The sequence below is a fragment of the Lissotriton vulgaris genome, chromosome 8 (assembly GCF_964263255.1).
Source record: "Lissotriton vulgaris chromosome 8, aLisVul1.2, whole genome shotgun sequence".
NCBI classification, from domain to species: domain Eukaryota; kingdom Metazoa; phylum Chordata; class Amphibia; order Caudata; family Salamandridae; genus Lissotriton; species Lissotriton vulgaris.
In genome coordinates, this window is record NC_141696.1 from 426040519 (window position 1) to 426060780 (window position 20262).

Consider the following 20262-nt stretch of genomic DNA (forward strand, 5'->3'; position numbering starts at 1 on the left):
CAGCCAGGATGACAACATAGGGCCCGGCATCAGGGGGGAGATCGATATAGCCCCCACGAAAGTTCTGGTGACTTTGGTGTTGGTTAGCTGTACGCTGAGGAAGAGGGCTTGTAATCTTATTCGCCTTGTGGGCTCCCCTAGGAATAGTTTTGGGCTGTGTCTGTTTTTTGGAGGCTTTTATCTCTGATTTTGGTGGGTTTGATATGGGGGGAGCAGAAACGTTTGAAATTGTCCGAGGTTTGGGAATTGGAGTAGATTTTGGTGGTGGAGGGGGCAGAGCTGGGGGCAAAATTGGAGGAGCAGGGGAAGCAGCGTTAGGATCTGGAGCCGGTTGGATGCCATCATTGCCGTCCTGGGGAACACCCTCAGCGATACGGGGATATGTGGCTTCCAGTTGTTTTAAGCTAAGAGTGGCCAGGGATACTAAGGTCTTATCCATCTCGAGAAGATGATTCTCAATACGTGAGAGTCTGAGTTCCAAAGGTGACAATAGTTGTTTTAAAGTAACCCAGACTGTATTGAGAAAGTCTTCATCGTCACCCGCCTTATCCATATCCCTCCCTGACTCGCTTTGCCCTCCTCCTTTTAAGTTATCGCCACAGACAGGGAGGTCCTCTGAAGTAGGGGCAGGAACGATATTAGGATGGCTGTGTTCGCCATCACCTCCTGTTAGCTGGGTGACCGAATTTGATATTTGTGTGAGCTCCCCTGTGTTTGGTAGTGTTCTTCTGTGATTGAAAAACTGCTGCCTTGCAATTTTTGCTTTTTTGCGGGCGTAGGCAGATCTTGCGTTATTTTTCTTTTTCAGGGCTGGGCCATCTAGATTTTTGCTTTTGACTACAGAGGAGGGGGGGTCAGGGCTATCCGGCAGAATGATGGTATTTCCAGGCCCGGTGGGCACGTGCCCCTCAGAAGGTTTAGGGGGCATGGAGGTTAAAGTGAATATGGGCTCTGATGGGAGGGGAGAGGAAGGGGGAGGATGGTGAATGTCGGCATGAATTATCAGAGGGAGAGGGCGTGAAGCGTGTTGTGGAGATGCAGCAGACGCAATTTTTCCCAAAGAAGATTTTTTGGTATTTGCAAAGGTTTGGGAAAGCCTACGCGCAGCATCTAGCTCAATTGAAACCCTCTTCTGCATTTTAGTAATTTCGGCGTCAATTGCTAAATTTGTTTTCACAAGGAAATCATCCAAAGTCCCACTTGGCTTGCTCACCCCCATTGCAGTCTTGCTGCGACTGCCCCGTGTACACATGGTGTGTGACAATTACAGTTCCGGAAGTGTACTCACTGATATCGATGTGCAGGCAAAAAGACACGAACCAAGGGGGGTGGGCCAGGCCAGTCCTCTTAGGCCTCGGACGGCCTCAAACGGTCCCGCCCTTGTCCCGGGCTTCTCCCGGGACGCTCCCGCACGCTCCCGCTTAGCGGGTACTAACCTTCCCTTAAATAGGTAGTCCGTAAGATTGCAGGCGGGGCGTGTTGGCCAGGGAGAGCGGCCAGGTGACGAGAGGCGCGGTGTGCAGGGGCTTCTGGGATTCGAAGTCCTGCCCCGCACGCTCGCAGCCCTGGACCTTCCCACGCAGCAGCAATCAGCCTCCCCTGTGGCTCTGGTGCGCAGCGGGACCCCGAAGCGGGTTCCGCAAGTTATAAGGCAGATAGAAGGGGTCCAACAAAGTCCTTGACCCTCAACAAACGGTCGGCAACAGGTGCAAGTTTTGGGTAATACTGTTTGGTGAGGCCTTTTTGTTGCACTGCTTGGTGCGGTTTAAGTAGTACGGCCTGCTGTGGCTTTGGGCAGTGCTAATAGCTGTGATTTTGAGGGCTGCTGTGTGAGGATCGCCACTGGCTGTGGCTTTGGAACGTAGGACAGCAGTGATTTGGGGCAGTGCTGCTGACTGTGGTTTTAAAAGATACTGACAGTGGTCATAGTACTCCATCATGAGGTATTGAACAACAACAACCAACAAATACGCCTCAGGTCTGAGAACTCTAATGAAAGCAAAGCATATATGCAGAAATTCCAAGATCTTACTTTATTTTGAATTTGTCTCGACTTCATGAGAAAAGCGGAACAATTGAAATGATTACATTCATTAGACAAAAATGCATCTGGTGGGAGCGTGTCCCCTTCCAATCATAAGTTGAGACAGAGATAGGCATTTCACTTGTCTAACCCCAAAGGCGCTCACTCTTGGAAACCAAAACAATTCCCCCAAAAGTTATCCGAAAGGAAAAACGCAAAGAGCGACCCCTCTGCTGCCAGCTGCCCTTAGGAAGTCACTCACAAAAAGTTACCCAACTCTTTTCCCATTAGCTTCCCTTTCCACTTTTTTTCTCCTTAAATTTAGACCATGGTATTCTATTTAAAAACTCAAAACTAACAACAAAACAACATTGCAGTTTAAACAAGAACCCCGCTCACCGGGTTTGAAAGAAAGGTGACAAAGTGCGGCGCTCGTGAAACGGGCACTGCAAGCAGCATATAAAAACAATGGGTTGTAACTGCACATTTGAGTCTTACCCAGGGTAGGCCATGAGTCCAAGGGAAGCAGGAAATTATGCCACAAACTGCGTGCCACTGAATTGAAATTGAAAAATTAAGAGTATATCAATTATCATTTTACATCATTAGCAGTCAAACGTGGTTCAAAAGGAACCACTCCGCCGAGTTTTCCTCCTGAAAATTCAAACACTAAAAACAAATACCGGGACCCCAGCACCAAAAATTAAGTTATCACTGAAACTAGAATTATGCGGCGGTGGGGGTGGGGGTTGTGGGGGGGGGGGGATTATGCAGCAGGGTTGACTACATTATGCTGCAAGAAACAAAATGATGCAGCGAAACGCAGTACATTTTGCCATAGTATTCACTTTTTCTTCATTTTTACATATTGCAACATTGTTGAGGTAAATATTTCACACATCACCAAGCTTTTTGTAACTTTTGATCCTTTTGAGCTAGAAACATTTTTGCTTAAATCTGCAGATTATCCCACAGATAATGGATTATGTGGAAAATTAGGCAAATAAATAATTATACTAAAAACGTCGCAACATCGCATAATTCCAGTGGCCCCGATTATGCTTCATCAATTGAAATCTGCAGATGGCCTGAGGTAGCTTAGATAAGTATCACGTACCTTAACCAACCAGCAATGAGAACGGCTCATTTTCTTTGCTCCACGGCCCTGCCACATCCAGAAAGAATGTAGTTCAATTTCGCTGTTTCGCCGCCCTCCCCTCCCCACCCCCCTCCTACAACCAACCCAAGACAGGTCAGGTCGTTCACTCACAATTTCGAAAATAAAATGGAGAATGGAAACATTCTGAAGACAAAGAAAAAACAAACATCCTTCAGACATTTAAGTGATGGGCAGTGAAGGTCAGAGGTTCGACTTTCAGTGAAAGGGGAAACCACTAGGGCCAGCTGGTCCCACAGACACACCCTTCAGCTAGAAAGTACAGTCAATAACATGTGAGGCGAGAATGGCTGAGCACGGGCGGGTTCATGTTGGTCTTCTTGCGGATGGTCATGGTGTTGCCAACAGGGGCCTGGCGGCCGTGGTGGCTCCTCTGCTGCTGTGTGCTTCGACTCCTGTCTTCCTCCTCCTTCTCCCACCCTGCGGAGCAGTAACGCTCTCGTTCTTGCCAAAATGAATTACTGAAAACCGTGACTTGAAGAAATGGTTCACAACCTCTCTCTTTCATTTAGTTGCTTCCCTGTGAAATGGATAAAAAAAAAAGCCCGCGAGTGGTGCTCGCGCGTGCACACGCCACAGCGAGACATCTGGTTTCAATTATCGCGTCCGTGTCTGGGTACGATAATTGAAATCATATGGTGGCAGTGCGGGTAACCGACACCAATAGGCCATGGGCGGAGCAATGCACCCGCCCTCGGCCAATTGCGCGCTGTCTTTGTTAAAAAGACGCACGCAAAGACCAATAGGAAAAGCACACGCACGAGCGGGTGCGATTCCTAGGTTTTAAAACCCGCTATAAGAAGTCTTGCGCTGCGCTTGCGGTGCTGGGCACTGCAGCGCGAGGCGCGAGACCTAAAAATAACTAAAATGTTACCCATCTGTCACTGAAAATGCCTTCTTGCATTCCTCAAACAAACTCAATTGGTTGCCACTGAAAAAGGTATTCTACCGGTAGTCCGCCTTTTCAGTTTTGGAATGTTCTCCCTTATCTAGGGCTAATACCTGACTAAACTGAATTGGAGTTAGAGGAGACAAGATAGGCGATGTCAGACCAAATATAATGTACAGTAATAAAGTATATAATAGATATCAGTCCATATCAATGAAAACACAAAGACTCCCCTCCTTTGGGCAGTAGGGATGAGAAGACCCATAAGTGCAGACCAGAGACTGGTCTCAGACTAATAAGTAAAAATAAACACTTAAAAACGAAGCACTGGTTAGCAAATAAAGCAAATAATGAAGAACACCTAACTAAATATCAAAAGAGTATGCTTGAAAACAGTAAAGGTATAAGAACAGCTGAATAAACTGTTGCAAGCCAGGAATCCACCAGCAATGAGGTGTTGCCAGCCAATGTTGCAGTTGAAAACATCCCAAGATCTATGTGTGGGTGCATGTTGACTCGAACTAAACTCCCATCAAATGACTAAAAGCCAGAAACACATCCACTGCAAACCCATACACAGAAGCTTCACCAAATATGCACGTTTTGTTCTAGCTAGTGAGATGCTGAGCTGAGGGGACAACCAAAACCACGTTGGGTGTACAGGTAAGTTCTGACACTCAGGAGTTAATTTCCCGTCTTGCTTAAACTCCTTTTATTTGCCAGAGAATAATGAAAGGCTTAGATATCCTAAGGTAAAAGTCTCACGCGGCTCCCTGCAACAGGAGCTAAAACTATTTCAAGATGCTGGAAAGTACGGCCCATGATGGGAGCTCTCTTTGGCTTTTCCCTCCCCCCCAAGACCTGATCAGCCACATTCTAATCTTTAACTTTGAAGTGGGGAGAAGCACTTCCCCTTGGGCTGCATGGGCAAGAGGCCAGGAATTGTCAAATGGGTGCTGTTGGGCATGTCTGTGAATGGCTCTTGACCTTCAGTGGTGCACCAGCATTATTGCCTTGTAGAAAAAAACTTTTCAGTGCATTAGCGGTAGATTTACATAAATCCCACCCGTTTACCATACCTTTAAGTATGAGGCACTGGATTGTAAAAGTTGCAAGAAACTACTGCCGCTGAAGCTACACCCCAAAAAACAGATTGTGTCTCTCAGACCTCTTGAAGGCCATGATTGCTCTTTTTCAGTTTGCTTTAGAATACAGAGTGTCACCACGCAAATGAATCCAGAACTACTAGTGTAACTGTTAGTGGAACAACATCTTCACAGAAGAAACATCTTTACAGAAGGAGCATTATTGATGATTAACCCGCCTGTCCCTCCCTAACATCGATGGAGTTTTCATCGAGCCACAGGTATACCCATTTCAAAAGATCTTCCTTTGGGCGGTGTTAACCAGACTCCTGGGGAGGTAACTTGAGTAACTTTGTGCGTAGCATCTCTCTTGAGGTTGTCAAAACTGTCTAGTGTTTACTAGAATTGCTCCACAGTGAAACTAAATGCAGAAATGATGGAAAATATACAGTGTTAGATTTTTAGATATTTTGTGCCTTATTTAGTGATTGGTGGATGTAATACTCCGTCACAAACGTTGTAAATATTCCTCTGCTATATTACCAGTGTAATATAGGCTGTGACATTTGTAATATGGCGGACGGATTGTCAGCCATTTTATGACCAAGTATCCCATCAGCCAAACACTAAATAAGGCCCTTAGTCATGTTTTAAACGTTTCCAGTTGTCATTTCTATTAGATCTGATATATTAATTTGGAGGAAGTATTTACTTCAAGTAGTTTTGTGAATTATATGATGATTTGGCGGGGGAAAACTACTATGCATAAAAAGTTTCCTAATCATCCAGCACTGTAAAGATGTGACAGTGCTTGATGCATGACACTCTGTGTTGTTTCATTGGAAACCCTCAATAAGAATATTGAAACGCATATCAAATTTTCCTCGATTCTTGCTCTGAGGCTCTTTAGTGTGTTCTTTCTCCACCCATTTGTTTTAGTCTATGGTCTTAACTCGGGGGTCTCCAACCGTTTCTATGCCAAGTTAAGTTTGAACTATAGAAATAGTTCAGAGCTATTGATGCCTTTCATAATTGTTGCAGTAGTGAGCACATTAGAGACCATTACAATAGTGGGTACACATTTGCCGGATTACTTTTTGCGCCCACCCAGATGTGTCACTATACTGGATTTATATTCCTTTGAGATTTGAGTTAAGAAAGTAAATACAATTGTACTTCCCTTTACGTACATACTTTTCAATATATTGTGGTAGTCTACATTCTGAATAGAATATTTCTGTAAAATATTTAAAATCAAATATTGTAGTAGAACATCAACCACCCTAATGCATAAAATGAGGATACTAACAGCAGTGTCAGGAAGAGCGTTATGAAAATAGAATACTAATAACATTAAAGTCACAACAGTAAGTGCCCACTGGCACAAGAGAAATACTACAAGTTGTTCATCTCCACAACTCGGTATGAACTATCATTCACAGAGCAGTTTAAATAGGTTTTATATTTCATCATTTTGTTTTGAAACATCAGCATATCTGTTTTTCACGATACATGTTTTTCTATCAAATATGTACATTCTATTCAGGGTTAACACAATCAAAGAGCACCTTGTCTTTTTTTTTTACAAAGTGACCTTCTTCAATTATGGCTAGAGTGTACACTCTGAATTAAGTATTGTGCTTGGCTGCACTTCAGGGAGCTACTTCCAGGGTACTAGCAAGTTACAAGTAGCTCCCAAGCTGTCTGTTGGCAACCTCTGTCTTAAGTAAATTCAGTGACTCTAATTCGTTGTAGCACTTTCCCTGTTAGTGGTACATATTTCCTGAATAAAATTGCATAAAATAAAAGTTTGTTTTTATCTTGTTTTCCTGCAAAATATTTTGAGGTGTTTTATATGTTGCATTTAATGTGATTTACCATCTTGTGAATATGTTTTTTAGATACCACCGGTTCCTTGATGTGAACAGTCACAGCTTAGAGAGAACAATCGAAGGGTGAGTTTCTCTTCATGCTCGGTTTTAGCAAAGTAGCTAGTAGGTTCTTTTTAAGCATTTGCAGTTATTTATTTTATTGTTTGTGTTTTCCCAGGATATATGAAAAGTTGATAATTCACTCAGATATCAGTAAAGCGGAAAGTTGGAAGAGACTGACTGATGAATTTCTCAGCTTGCCACTTCCGAGTGTTCAGGGCACAAAGGTAAACATACTTTTTTTAAAATGTTTAATCGCAACCAAATTCTCACTATGTTGGTTGAAAAATTTCTTTATGAAGATTCTTATAGGTAAAATTTCCCCAGGTGAGAGGGAAGATATAAATGAATGACAGTGTGACATTGTGTTCTAATATTGCTATTACCCAGACCCAAAAGTACATTGTATCTTTTTCTACATCTTGCTGTTAAGAGCAGTTTCGGTCTTACAATGAACATATCCAAGATCTTTTGTGAAAGTGGTTTGAAGATTCCCTCTGTTATGTAGCTACTGAAAAGCGTGTACAGCAAGCCGTCATAGGCTTGAAAACAATTGCATTTACTCACCCTTTCAGCTCTTGCAAAGCCAATTAAATAAGCGCAATCTAGCATTCAGTAAGTAGTTACATGGTTGATGGGAGCCAGAATGATTGTGCCTGGAATCGCCAATTCCATCCATTATTTGCATCGTTGTACTGTGTAATTGACAAGTTGTTGTCACCAGAATGGTTAATAACCACAAGGGCATGGAATTACAGAAATCTTTTCTGCGTGTGGATTGTGGATTGCAGGGACAATTCTACCCCCTGCTCTGAGCGGTTGGGTGTGGGGCATGGGGTAGGGATGCTGCAGTTGAGTATGGAAAGATGTCTTGGCTGACTTGGTGAGATTTGCTGGCGCTCTACTAGAAGCTTGTTTTTAAACTTTTCTTTTCTTATTTAGATTATTGCTCACCTGATTAGGCTGCTACTCAGGGCACTGCACTAGGCACTTTGATTCCACGGTCGTGTGCTCCGACCCCGGTCCACTGCAGCTCACGCTGTTTGAGTGGAGGGCAGACACACATGGAAGCCCCCCCCCCCCCCCCCTGCACGTCAGACGCTGACGGCAGAGAAAGGAAGTGTACTTAAAACATCAATGAGCCAGACGCGCAACGAGCGCGCCTAAGGCAAGGCCATCTGCGCCCGTCCGCATTCTGACCGGGCTCAGGGCTAGTCCCCCTGGCTCTTTTGCTCCAGGGAGGATATTCTACTCTAGAGATACTTTACCGAATCTCGACTCTTCGAGGGGGGAGGCGATTTGCCCAAGACTATTGCCTGATACTCACCCTAAAGATCAAACAGTCTCCTGCACAAACTGCTTGTCCTCTCTTCCACAGATAATATCTCTTCTCAGTACATTGACGTTCAACTCGACTAGAAGTAATTAGAGGCAAAATGACGGTGTGTTAGGCAAACCGCAGAAGTACAGGTATTGCTAGAAATACACATGTTAGATGTTCTGTTTAGGACAGAGACATGGACCACAGCTGGGTTGGAGTCAGAGCTGGGATTGGCCTGCCCAGTGGGGTTTAAGGTTTCTCATAAACCAAGACTCAAGGGTCTGGGGGGTAGGATTGGAATTATTTTTATGGTTTAAATCTTTTATTGAGTTTCCAGAACAGAGAAAAACAAATAGGTCACATTTCCCCATCAGATGCGATAGTACTAAGTTGTGTGGCACAACCCCCGGGCGTAAAGTAGTAATTATACTGACAATGTTGTAAGGGTGGGGCCTTGCAGAGGGGAAACCAAGACCTAAACCCCCCCCCTCCCACCCACCCTCCTTGTCTACAAAACAAAAGAATAGGTAAAAGGAGATCACCGCTGCACCACAATGAGGTCGTAGATCAGACATCGGCCCTTGGTTTGCGCCTGCGCGGCTGGGCTTTAGGTTCCATGAGTGGAGTGTCAGCGAGGCGTAGCAGGCTCAGATAGAGTGGGCAGCTCAATTCCCTAAACTCACCCTTGAGCAGAGTCAAAAATGGCCCCCAGAGCTCTGAAAAGTCCTCTCCCCTCCCCTCCTTCGCTAGTGTCAGTTTCTCCATCCCCAGTATCATCCACAGCCTGTGGAGCCAGCCAGTGTATGGAGGAGGTTGCGTGGTCCTCCAGTGCGCCACAATGTTCTGGACGGCTGCCCCCAGTGCAATTGCTACGAGTCTCCCTCTCCTGGACTTCAAGGGGTACATCAAGGCGTTAGGGAGACCAAGCAGGACATAAGCGGGGAATCTGGGAAGTTGGGTGTCCAAATGGGAGTCTACTTCATCTAAGATCGAATTCCAGTAGGGTCGTAGGCGGTCACAGCTCCACAGTAAATGCTCCAGAGTGCCCAGTTCCCCGCATCCCCTCCAGCAGCGAACACTAATATGGGGGTCCCATCGCTGTAGGCGATTCGGTGTGTGATACCAGTAGGTGGCTACTTTGGTCAGGGTTTCTGTGAGGCCAGTGTGGTAGGTGGAATGCCTGGCTCTTTGGTATATGCCTTCCCATTCTTTGCGCGTGAGTTGTCTCCCTAGATCTCTCTCCCATCTGGCCTGCCCCGCGTTGTAAGTCTGTATGTTGGTGAGGAGGTCGGAAATCAATTTCTTGTCTGAGGTGCGTGTCATTAGCCACTTTTCGTACGGGGTAAGGAAGCGCTGGGCGCCGGGTTTGACCGCCGGCTGTAAGGCCCAGTGTCGGACCTGCAGATAGGGCAGACGGTCAGTTTCTGGTATGCCACAGTCCTCCTTCACCTTCTGAAATGGGAGGATGCCATTTAGATCGAACAGGTCTCCCAGAGCTTTACATGGCGAACGTCTCCAAGCGACAAACGCCCTGGGGTCCAGACCCGGTGAAAAGTCTGGATTATCAAAAAGCGGGGTCATCGGGGAAGGGAACGAAGTGAGATCGTGCGAGACCGCTACTTTCTCCCATACGTCTAATACGGTGCTCGGGATCTGTGAGGCGTAGAGATTGGGAGGCCTATGGCATCGTGGTAGAAATGGAGTCCCCTGAAGGGGCCTGCCCGCCACAGCTTGGTCCTGTAAGAGCCAGTGCCTGCCTGATTCCAGCTGGTGCCACTCCACGAGGGTGCGGAGTTGTGTCGCCCGATAGTATAAGGCGAGATCAGGAACTCCCAACCCGCCATGCGCAGGGGGAAGTATTGCAATCGCATGCTTAAAGGGTGGACGGCGACCGTTCCAAACAAAGCGACCCAGGTCGGACTGCGTCCGCTGAAGCCAGCCCGCGGGGGGGGGGGGGGCGCAGAGGGAGTGTCTGTAACACGTAGAGGATCTGTGGCAATAGGGTCATCTTGACGGCCGCTATCCGTCCCAGCTAGGAAAGTGAGTGGCGCTTCCACCTCCTGAGTTCATTGCTGAGGCGCGAGCGAAGCCTGGTGTAATTAGCTTCGGTAGTGGCCTGAATGGTGGGGGCCAACAGCACTCCCAGGTAGGGGTCAGTGGAGTCGGACCACTGCAGATCAAGCTCGTTTTTGGCCTCCGCAAGTACTTCCGGTGACAGGGATATGTTCAGGGCCTCTGATTTCTCTATATTAATTTTAAAACCCGAGGCTAGCGCGAAAGTATGAAGCTCAATAAAGAGCGCACAGAGGGATTGCATCGGGTCCGTCAGGGAGAGCAGAATGTCGTCCGCATAAAGACTAATCTTATGTACGTCTCCGCTGAAGGGAATGCCTCTGATAAGGTTGTGGTGCCTGATCCGCTGTGCTAGCGGCTCCATGTAGAGGGCAAACAGGATTGGGGAGAGCGGGCACCCTTGCCTGGTGCCCCTGCCAATGGGGAAGCTTGGGGAGGTATGCCCATTAACCCGAACCGTAGCGTTAGGCTGGCGATAGCAGTTCAATATGCGGTTACGCAGAGTCTCTCCCAACCCAAATCGCTGCAGGACCAGCTCCAGATAGGGCCAGTGCACTGTATCAAATGCCTTTTCGGCATCGATTGTGAGCAGCATGCAGCCAGGCCTCGTCCGTGACCCAGCTTCTATGAGGTGGAGGGCGCGTTTAGTGTCATCGCTGGTCTGCTTTTGGGGAATGAAACCTGCTTGATCAGGTTCCACTAGCTGCTGCATATAGGGTGCCAGCGTATTCGCGAGACTGCCCGTGTAGAGCTTAAGGTCAATGTTTAAAAGGGAAATCGGTCTGTAGGAGCTACACAGAGTATGATAGAGGGGGGGGAGGGGAGAGGGGGGGAGGAGGGGGGGAGAGGAGAGGGGGGGAGAGGGGGGCAGGGGGGTAGAGGGGGGAGGGGGTGGGGGGTAGAGGGGGGAGGGGGGGACAGAGGGGGGGAGGGGAGAAAGGGAGAGGGGAGAGGGAAAGGGGGAGGGGAGGGAGAATGATGCAAGGGGGGAAAGGGAGGGGGGAGGGGAGGGAGAATGGTGCAAGGTGGAAAAGGGTGCAAGGTGGAAAAGGGTGCAAGGCAGAGGGGAGAAGGGTGCAAGGCAGAGGGGTGAATGGTGCAAGGTAGAAAAGGGTGCAAGGCGGAGAAAGGTTCAAGGGGGAGAATGGTGCAAGGGGGAGGGCGAGAATGGTGCAATGGGGAGGGCGAGAATGGTGCAAGGCAGAGGGGAGAATTGTGCAAGGCAGAGGGGAGAATTGTGCAAGGCAGAGGGGAGAATGGTGCAAGGCAGAGGGGAGAATGGTGCAAGGCAGAGGGGAGAATGGTGCAAGGCAGAGGGGAGAATGGTGCAAGGCAGAGGGGAGAATGGTGCAAGGCAGAAGGCAGAGGGGGGAAGGGTGCAAGGCAGAGGGTAGAATGGTGCAAGGCAGAGGGTAGAATGGTGCAAGGTAGAGAAGGGTGCAAGGCAGAGGGGAGAAGGGTGCAAGGCGGAGGGGAGAATGGTGCAAGGTAGAAAAGGGTGCAAGGCGGAGGTGGAGTAGGGTTCAGGGGGGCGGGGGAGAAGGGTGCAAGGCAGAGGGGAGAAGTTTACAAGGTAGAGGGGAGAAGTTTACAAGGTAGAGGGGAGAAGGGTGCAAGGGGAGGGCGAGAAGGGTGCATGGCAAAGCGCGAGAAGGGTACAAGGCAGAGGGGAGAAGGGTGCAAGGTAGAGAAGGGTGCAAGGCAGAGGGGAGAAGGGTGCAAGGCGGAGGGGAGAAGGGTGCAAGGCGGAGGGGAGAAGGGTGCAAGGCGGAGGGGAGAAGGGTGCAAGGCGGAGGGGAGAAGGGTGCAAGGCGGAGGGGAGAAGGGTGCAAGGCGGAGGGGAGAAGGGTGCAAGGCGGAGGTGGAGTAGGGTTCAAGGGGGCGGGGGAGAAGGGTGCAAGGCAGAGGGGAGAAGGGTCCAACATTTCTGTGGACGCCCATGTGTGCTTCTGGACCTGTGCCCACAGACCCTGACTGACTCTCAGTATGTTATACTAGATGTGATTCCATTTAGTAAAATGAGACCTGTTGTATCCTCACCTGGTAATCTTGGGTGCAGGAACTTTTGGTTGGTAGTAGATGTATTCCACGGGGAGCTAGCAGTCTGCCTGCCCTTTTCTCAGGTTCAAACTGGGGAAAATAACACCTTTTATTTACTGCAGTTTGTGCTGTAAGTGACATATAAATCGGGTCTGATATTTAAGTAGACAGTGGCCCCTGATATAGAGAAAATGTTTCTGTTAATTGCTTGTCAATTTGCTAGGGGATTTCTTGCATTTGTTTTAAGTTTTGAGTTTAAAGAAACCTATAGCCGGCCTCGATTTTTTTTGTACTTAGACTCAGAGCAGGGGTGTAAAACTCTCATTCCCACTGCCACGTGCTGCATCGTCCCGGTTCTACAGTTTATGGGGGTCCCACCTGGTGAGCAGGAAATCAACATTTTTAAATAATAAAGATCCACCTTCTCCGAGGTCGACTGACTGGAACGTTTGAAGCTGAGTTGCCAATTTTAGTGGTCAGTGTGGGGCCCATCCAGAGAGGTGCTGTATCTGATTTGCATTGTCTCCGACTTGGGCTCTCGGGCAGCAGAGGAACCGGTTTCACTTTCCCTGCTACTGAATTCTCCCATAGAGGAACAGAGCAGTTCTGAAGAAGAGTATTGTAATCGAAATACCAACAAAAGGCCTTTCTCTTTGTTTGTAGCTTACCGCCAACACTGAGTGCGTTGACGTGGTCTTCTGCTATTCGGATCCTGCAATATTATGTCCCAGATACCCTTGGAGCACCTTGACACAGTCCTTCCTAGCTATGCGGTTTTTTTTTTGCTTCATTTAAATGATCTGCTGCCTCGAAGGCAAGACCCACTGGAAGAATTGTACTTGTTTTACAGCCTCATTCCTCATTATGATATATTGTGTCGAAATCGAAAATAAATACAAAACTTCTATTTGAAATGGGTATATTTAGTATTTCAGATCTCTGAGAAGAATGTGTGTTCAAGCCTGCAGAGCTCCTTCCCTCTGTTAAAATTACAATTTTCAAAATTAAACTCAAACCTCATTTGATGGCACTGTCTGTAGCTGTATGTCCTGTTACAGTTTAAATGGAGTTCCAGGCATGTTTCGTAGTTTATTGAATAAGCAGAAAGCTGCTACCCTGTCACAATTCCTCCCACCAGTCCTAGACTTTTTGCCAAGATTACTTTGAATTCTGCGACCCATAGTTTTATTAGTTCGAGCCTAGTCAGCACGCAGGCGCTGTCTGCAAGACCTGTTGTAGTCCACAAAACCACTTTATTCCCGCTTGTTACTTACCATTGGTTAATTTCTGCATCACACTTTTTTGTTGCCCCCTAAGTCGTTCACTCAGCCGATAAGTCACTTTCGGTGAAGACTGAGGAGCACCGGTCAAGTACAGTCTCCTTACTATTACTTTATTTATCTGTGTTTTGGCAGACTGTTGTTTTAAAAAAAAAATTGTTTTATACCCATCGCTGCTTCTGCCCGCCCACCACCCTCAACACAAACGCAGCGTTTAAACATTGCAAGGTAATCCCTGTTGTATCTCATAGCCCTGCCATAGCTGCTTGATACTGTCTTTTAGATGTGGGTGGACATGCTCAGTTCAATACGGTTTTTCCGGTATTGAATGTTGCACTCATGAAAAAAGTCATTGGTCAGGATCACACAGTGTGTGATCACCTGTGGCAGCTGAATTTCAAGGTGAAAGAAGTGCATTTGCAATGTACATCTCATTCTAAGCTGCTGCTGATGCTCCTGCGACTCTGTTCTTGCCTGGCAGAGTTGAGACACTTTTCTGCCGGCTGAGAGAGCGCCGAGCAAGAACCCAGAGTAGTAAAATGTCATTGGCTAATGTCATTCAAAAATAGCCAAGGAGTATCACTTAGTATGCTCACTAGCACAAAACAGATATACTCTGCATCCTTTATTGCCCAACTGTCTGAACAGGGTTTCGTGCTTATACATGGACACTACAAACACTAAATCAGTTTGCGGGACTAAAGAATGGCAAGTTCAGGGAGCCGAGGCACTATTTAGAGCATTGTTTGGAATTGGTTAGTGGTAACAATATCACAACCTTACCAAGCGCACAGCTGATGTTTACGTTATTTCCCCCTTTTCAATGATTCTCCTGATTCAGTTTATGTTTTTGATTCTCATATTTTATTCTGAGGTTTTAGTTTCGCGTGAATACATTCTATTCTTATTGTTCACTTTGCACAATGTTTTCCAATGCATTAAACTCAAAATCCCCAAATTTTTTTTAGTACATTTGTAACAAATAAACGACGATTGCTGAATTTGTTGGCCCGATGCATTTCGGGACCAGCGTCCCTTCTTCGGGGGCCTCTGTGAAAGAAATAATATGTCAATTACTTTCTGCTTTCTATACTTAAATGTGCCACTATTCACGATCAAGTACCACACTCCATTGTGTTAATCAATTCATAACTCTAAATACATTATAACAAACCATGTCAGCAAAATGCATGATATGACAAATCATGATGTTGTTATCTGGGGTTAAATTGAATACAGTGATGACAAAACTCATATCTATTCATTTCCTGCTGTGTATTTAAATTCACTGCACAAACATTAATTGTCCATTGATTACTCATATGGTGAAAAAACTCACTCACGTGTGTGTTTGCAATCGTCTATGTTAACCTCATATTCTAGATGATGGGGCTGAACCGAATTCCTATTCTGTAATAAACCAAAAAGCAACATCCATAAGGGACTCTATACTGTTGTGTTGATTAGATTAATGGCGGTTGAAGTAAACAAAAATTTACCTCCTTTTCGTGATTTAGAACCGCGTATCTGAAAAGCAATGTAAAACCCATATTAAGTACCGGGTCTAGGAGAGGGCAATAGGGCTAGATGTTGCCGATTTAAACTCATTTGCGCTTACCGGTGGTTTTAAGAGACTCGTTCGAAGAAAGTCCTCCTTGGCTCTGCCTCTCAATCGGTGAGTGAAACTGACGAACTCGCGGGATTAGTTTAAATTGACGCGTTGACTGGGTGTCACGTAAGTCAAAGACGGACTATACCTTCCATATGCGATGTGTCGGCCATGTTTAAATGGTCTGAATACGGCGAGAATGCTACCGGTTTAAATTAACGCGATAACTGAGTATCGCGTAAGTCCAAGACGGACTATATCTTACAGTTACGGTGTATCGGCCATATAAGAATGGTCTAAATTCGGCGAGAATACTACCAGTTATAATGATTATATTAGAGAAAACAGGCGAAGAGATAAAATTCATGCTCTCTTCTAAATAGAGATGTAAACAACTGTATGCTGCAAGAGCAACTGTGAACAATCACGGAGTAAAGTTAACTCCTATATTTGTTTGAAAAAACGGGGTGTGAACATGGTAAATGACGTGTCATCCATGTTAAAAGAAGGGAATAATAAAGATTACTGATTCTAAATTTTAAATGTGTTTCTGTGTTTATAGGGAGTATGTTCAATTGAAAATACGGGCAATCAGGTTATAAGTTGTTTCCATGTACCTGTGGTTGTGAAACCCTACTACAACAAAATGTTGCATCAATACAGTGTAGTACTTGTATAAAACAGTGTGAAAGATATGATACTAGCAATAGTCAATCGACAATCTTGAGGTTTGCAAATTATAGCCCAATTCCTAGTGGAAGATTTATAATCATTACATCATTTCCCTGAATTGGTTAGTTGAATCAATGCAATGTTGTGCTAGTATAAAACACAGTATAAGAGATATGATTCTTACAAAAATCAATCAACAGTCTTGAAATGTACAATATATAGCCCAAGTCCTTGTAAAAGATTTCTAATCATTACATCATTTCCCTGGCTAGGTTAGCAGCTGTTTTAGCATCCAGATATCCTGATCATATCCCCGTTGGGTTAGTTCCATATTATTCATTATGATCATAGAAAGCATCCTAGATCTAATTTATCGTTTAGAACCATTGGTTCCATTGTTTGGAATTTTTTGATTAGCATGACTTCCCTTTGGGATAAGAGTTTCTGACAGTCCGTTCCTTCTCTTAGGTTGATTTTTTTCTAGGGCCATGAATCGAACTTGTGAGATGTTATGATTATTAGATATCCAGTGGGCTGCCAAGTTGGATTTCATGTTTTTGTTCCGTATCATGCTTTTGTGTTCTCCTATCCTTATTTTTAACTTCCTCTCTGTTTTGCCTATGTACATTAGGCCGCATGGGCATTTTATACAATACAATACAAAGTTTGAGTTACAGTCAGCAGTGAATTTAAGTTTGATTTTTTCTCCTGTTCTGGGGTGGGTTACAAAGTCCTGTTGCATAACGTTGTTGCAGTGAACCCAGTTATTGCACTTGCGCATCCCTTTGTGATCGGTGTTGTCTGGTTTATTCATCATTTTTAGGTGTTCTTGCAAATTGTGGCTTCTGGTGTATGCAAATAATGGCTTGGAGTCAAAGATATTATGAAAATCTTCGTCATTTTCTAGAAGTTCCCACCTCTTACTGATGATTTTCCTGATGTGTTGAGAATTTAGATACAAACACACTACGGTTGGTGCTGGTAGTTTTGTTTTTGCTTATCAGTAAATTCTCACGCTTAATCGCCTTAATGCGTGTTTCAGCTTTCTCTATACATTTGGTGGGGTAACCTCGTTCCGTGAATCTTTTCTTGAGTCTTTGCAAGTCCTCATCATGTGCTTCTGGGGTGGAACATATTCTTTTGCTCCGTATCATTTGAGAAAACGGCAGATTTTCAATAAGTTTGGGAGAGTGAAAGCTCTGGTACAGTAAAGTATTGTTTCTGTCTGTTGGTTTCACATAGGTTTTGGTGGAAAATATTTTTTCTTGTTTTGTTATTTTAACATCCATGAATGTTATTTCTGTAGAGCTGATTGAGTGTGTAAATTGGATTCTGGCGTTTTTTTCATTTAGCTCCTTAATGTTTTGCTGCAGGTTTTCACAAGAATCATCCCGGATTAAAACAATATCGTCGATGAAACGTTTGTATAGGATTAGGTGATTGGACCATTTAGTATCTGAGAAGATGTGCAGTTCTTCGAATTGGGCCATGAAAATATTTGCGTAGGTTGGCGCCCCTCCAAATCCCATGCTTGTTCCACTTATTTGTAGAAAAAAGTCCTCTTTGTATTTAAAGTAACTGTGTTGCAGACAGAATGTCAAGAGCTCTAGAAGTAGAATTTGATTGGCGCCTATGTTTTCCATCTGTAATAAAGCCCATTCTATTGCTTCAATACCTTCTTTCAAGGGAATTGACGTGTACAGAGATGTTACGTCGATCGTGCACATAATCCAATGTTGACTGTTATTGAGATCCAAATTGTTGAGCTGATTCAGAAAATCTGTGGTATCTTTAATGGTGGTTTTCCAGTTTAAGACAAATTTCTGAAGAAAGAAATCAATATAAGTGCCCAATGGTTCAAATAACGATCCTACACCTGAGACGATGGGTCTGAAGGGAGGGTCGTATAAGTTCTTGTGTACTTTAGGTAACATGTACAAATGCGGTCTCTTTGGGTTTTGTTTGGTCAAAAATTGTTCTGTTTTAGTGGAAATCCAATCCATATCTTTAGCATGATTCAAGATTTTTCCAAGAGTTTGCATTATTTCTTGAGTTGGGTCTTTCTCCAAACGCAGATAGGTGGTTTCATCGGCTAGATGTTCCATGACCTTCTTGTTATAATGTTCAGTGTTCATTATAATGAGGGCTCCCCCTTTGTCTGCTCGTTGGAACGTTAATTCCTTCTGGTTGTATAATTTTTGAAGTATGTTTCTTTCTTTTTTTGAAAAATTAGTTTTCTGCTTGACTTGAAAGTCGAGTTTGTGAATATCCAACAAAACTAGTTTTTCAAATAAATCCAATGTTTTGTGGGAAACTGGAGCTACGAAGTTGCTTTTAGGTTTGAATTCCACGTATTCCTTACTGGCTGGGGGTTGTTGTTCAATGATGACGTTGGCAAAAAAGTGTTTTAATCTGATGTTTCTCATGAACTTGTAGAATGCTATTTCTGTTTCAGCCAGATTAGATTGATATGTTGGGACAAAGGAAGTGCCTTTATCCAAAACTTTCATTTGTTGGTTTGTCAATTGTGTAGATGAGATGTTGATCACTATACTCTCCCGCTGCGTAGGTTGGGTTTGGTTTTTTCTTTTGGTTTTTCCTCTCCTGGTTTTTGTTGGTTTCCTCCCGCCTTTGCAGTTGGGTCCGGAGCTTTTGATGCCTGTTGGCCCTGTTCTAAAAAAGCCTCCGTAGTCGTTGTTGTATATGGTGTAACTACTGTTGTCAGTGGTGTAGCTGATGTTGTTGCTGTTTCTTTATCTGTGCTTAATGTTTCTTTTCTTTGTACTGGAGCTCTGGAAGTAGATATATCTCCGTCAGACACTACACTCTCTTCAGATGAGGTAAATTGTTTTTTCGAAGTTGGGCGACGTTGTGCATACATTTCTGGCCATGTGTACACTTCGTTTAAACGGTAATCAATGGTGTCCCGTTTAAATTTTCTTAATTTCCTTTCTTGCAAGTCTTTCTCATAGCTTTCCAATTTTTTGTTCATTAAATCCAATTCATTTTTCCATTCTTCTCCGTCCATGCGTTTAGATAGGTCTTGTTGTAGATTGAATATCTCTTCTTCAAGTTCTTTAATGCTTTTGGATAATTCCTCCACGATTAGTAGAATGAGGTCTAGTGAGCATTTGTTTAACACCGCGTACCATCTGTCCATGAAGTTTTTGTTGTGCTGAAGTCGAAACAAAAGAGGTTTAATTGCAAGTCTCAAGCCTCTAGGGATACGTTGATTTTTATGATATTGGATTAATGTTGATGCGTGGAGGAGTCTTTGATTAAGTTCACGACGCATGATGAATTCCAATTGTCTTAGTTGTTCACAACCTTACCAAGCGCACAGCTGATGTTTACGTTATTTCCCCCTTTTCAATGATTCTCCTGATTCAGTTTGTTTTTGATTCTCATATTTTATTCTGAGGTTTTAGTTTCGCGTGAATACATTCTATTCTTATTGTTCACTTTGCACAATGTTTTCCAATGCATTAAACTCAAAATCCCAAAAATGTTTTTAGTACATTTGTAACAAATAAACGACGATTGCTGAATTTGTTGGCCCGATGCATTTCGGGACCAGCGTCCCTTCTTCGGGGGCCTCTGTGAAAGAAATAATATGTCAATTACTTTCTGCTTTCTATACTTAAATGTGCCACTATTCACGATCAAGTACCACACTCCATTTGTAAGCATCATATCTCTTATACTGTGTTTTATACTAGCACAACATTGCATTGATTCAACTAACCAATTCAGGGAAATGATGTAATGATTATAAATCTTCCACTAGGAATTGGGCTATAATTTGCAAACCTCAAGATTGTCGATTGACTATTGCTAGTATCATATCTTTCACACTGTGTTTTATACAAGTACTACACTGTATTGATGCAACATTTTGTTGTAGTAGGGTTTCACAACCACAGGTACATGGAAACAACTTATAACCTGATTGCCCGTATTTTCAATTGAACATACTCCCTATAAACACAGAAACACATTTAAAATTTAGAATCAGTAATCTTTATTATTCCCTTCTTTTAACATGGATGACACGTCATTTACCATGTTCACACCCCGTTTTTTCAAACAAATATAGGAGTTAACTTTACTCCGTGATTGTTCACAGTTGCTCTTGCAGCATACAGTTGTTTACATCTCTATT

General features: G+C 44.4%; 1 protein-coding gene across 1 annotated transcript in view; it reads left to right on the forward strand.

Annotated features, from left to right (window-relative positions):
• The window catches only part of TUBGCP5 (tubulin gamma complex component 5), a 523861-nt gene that overhangs the window by 23106 nt on the left and 480493 nt on the right, over positions 1-20262 (forward strand). The window contains exons 2-3 of the mRNA XM_086934193.1: positions 7076-7129; positions 7224-7332. Of these exons, the coding sequence (XP_086790319.1) occupies positions 7076-7129; positions 7224-7332 (163 nt within the window). The remainder of the gene's footprint in view (positions 1-7075; positions 7130-7223; positions 7333-20262) is intronic.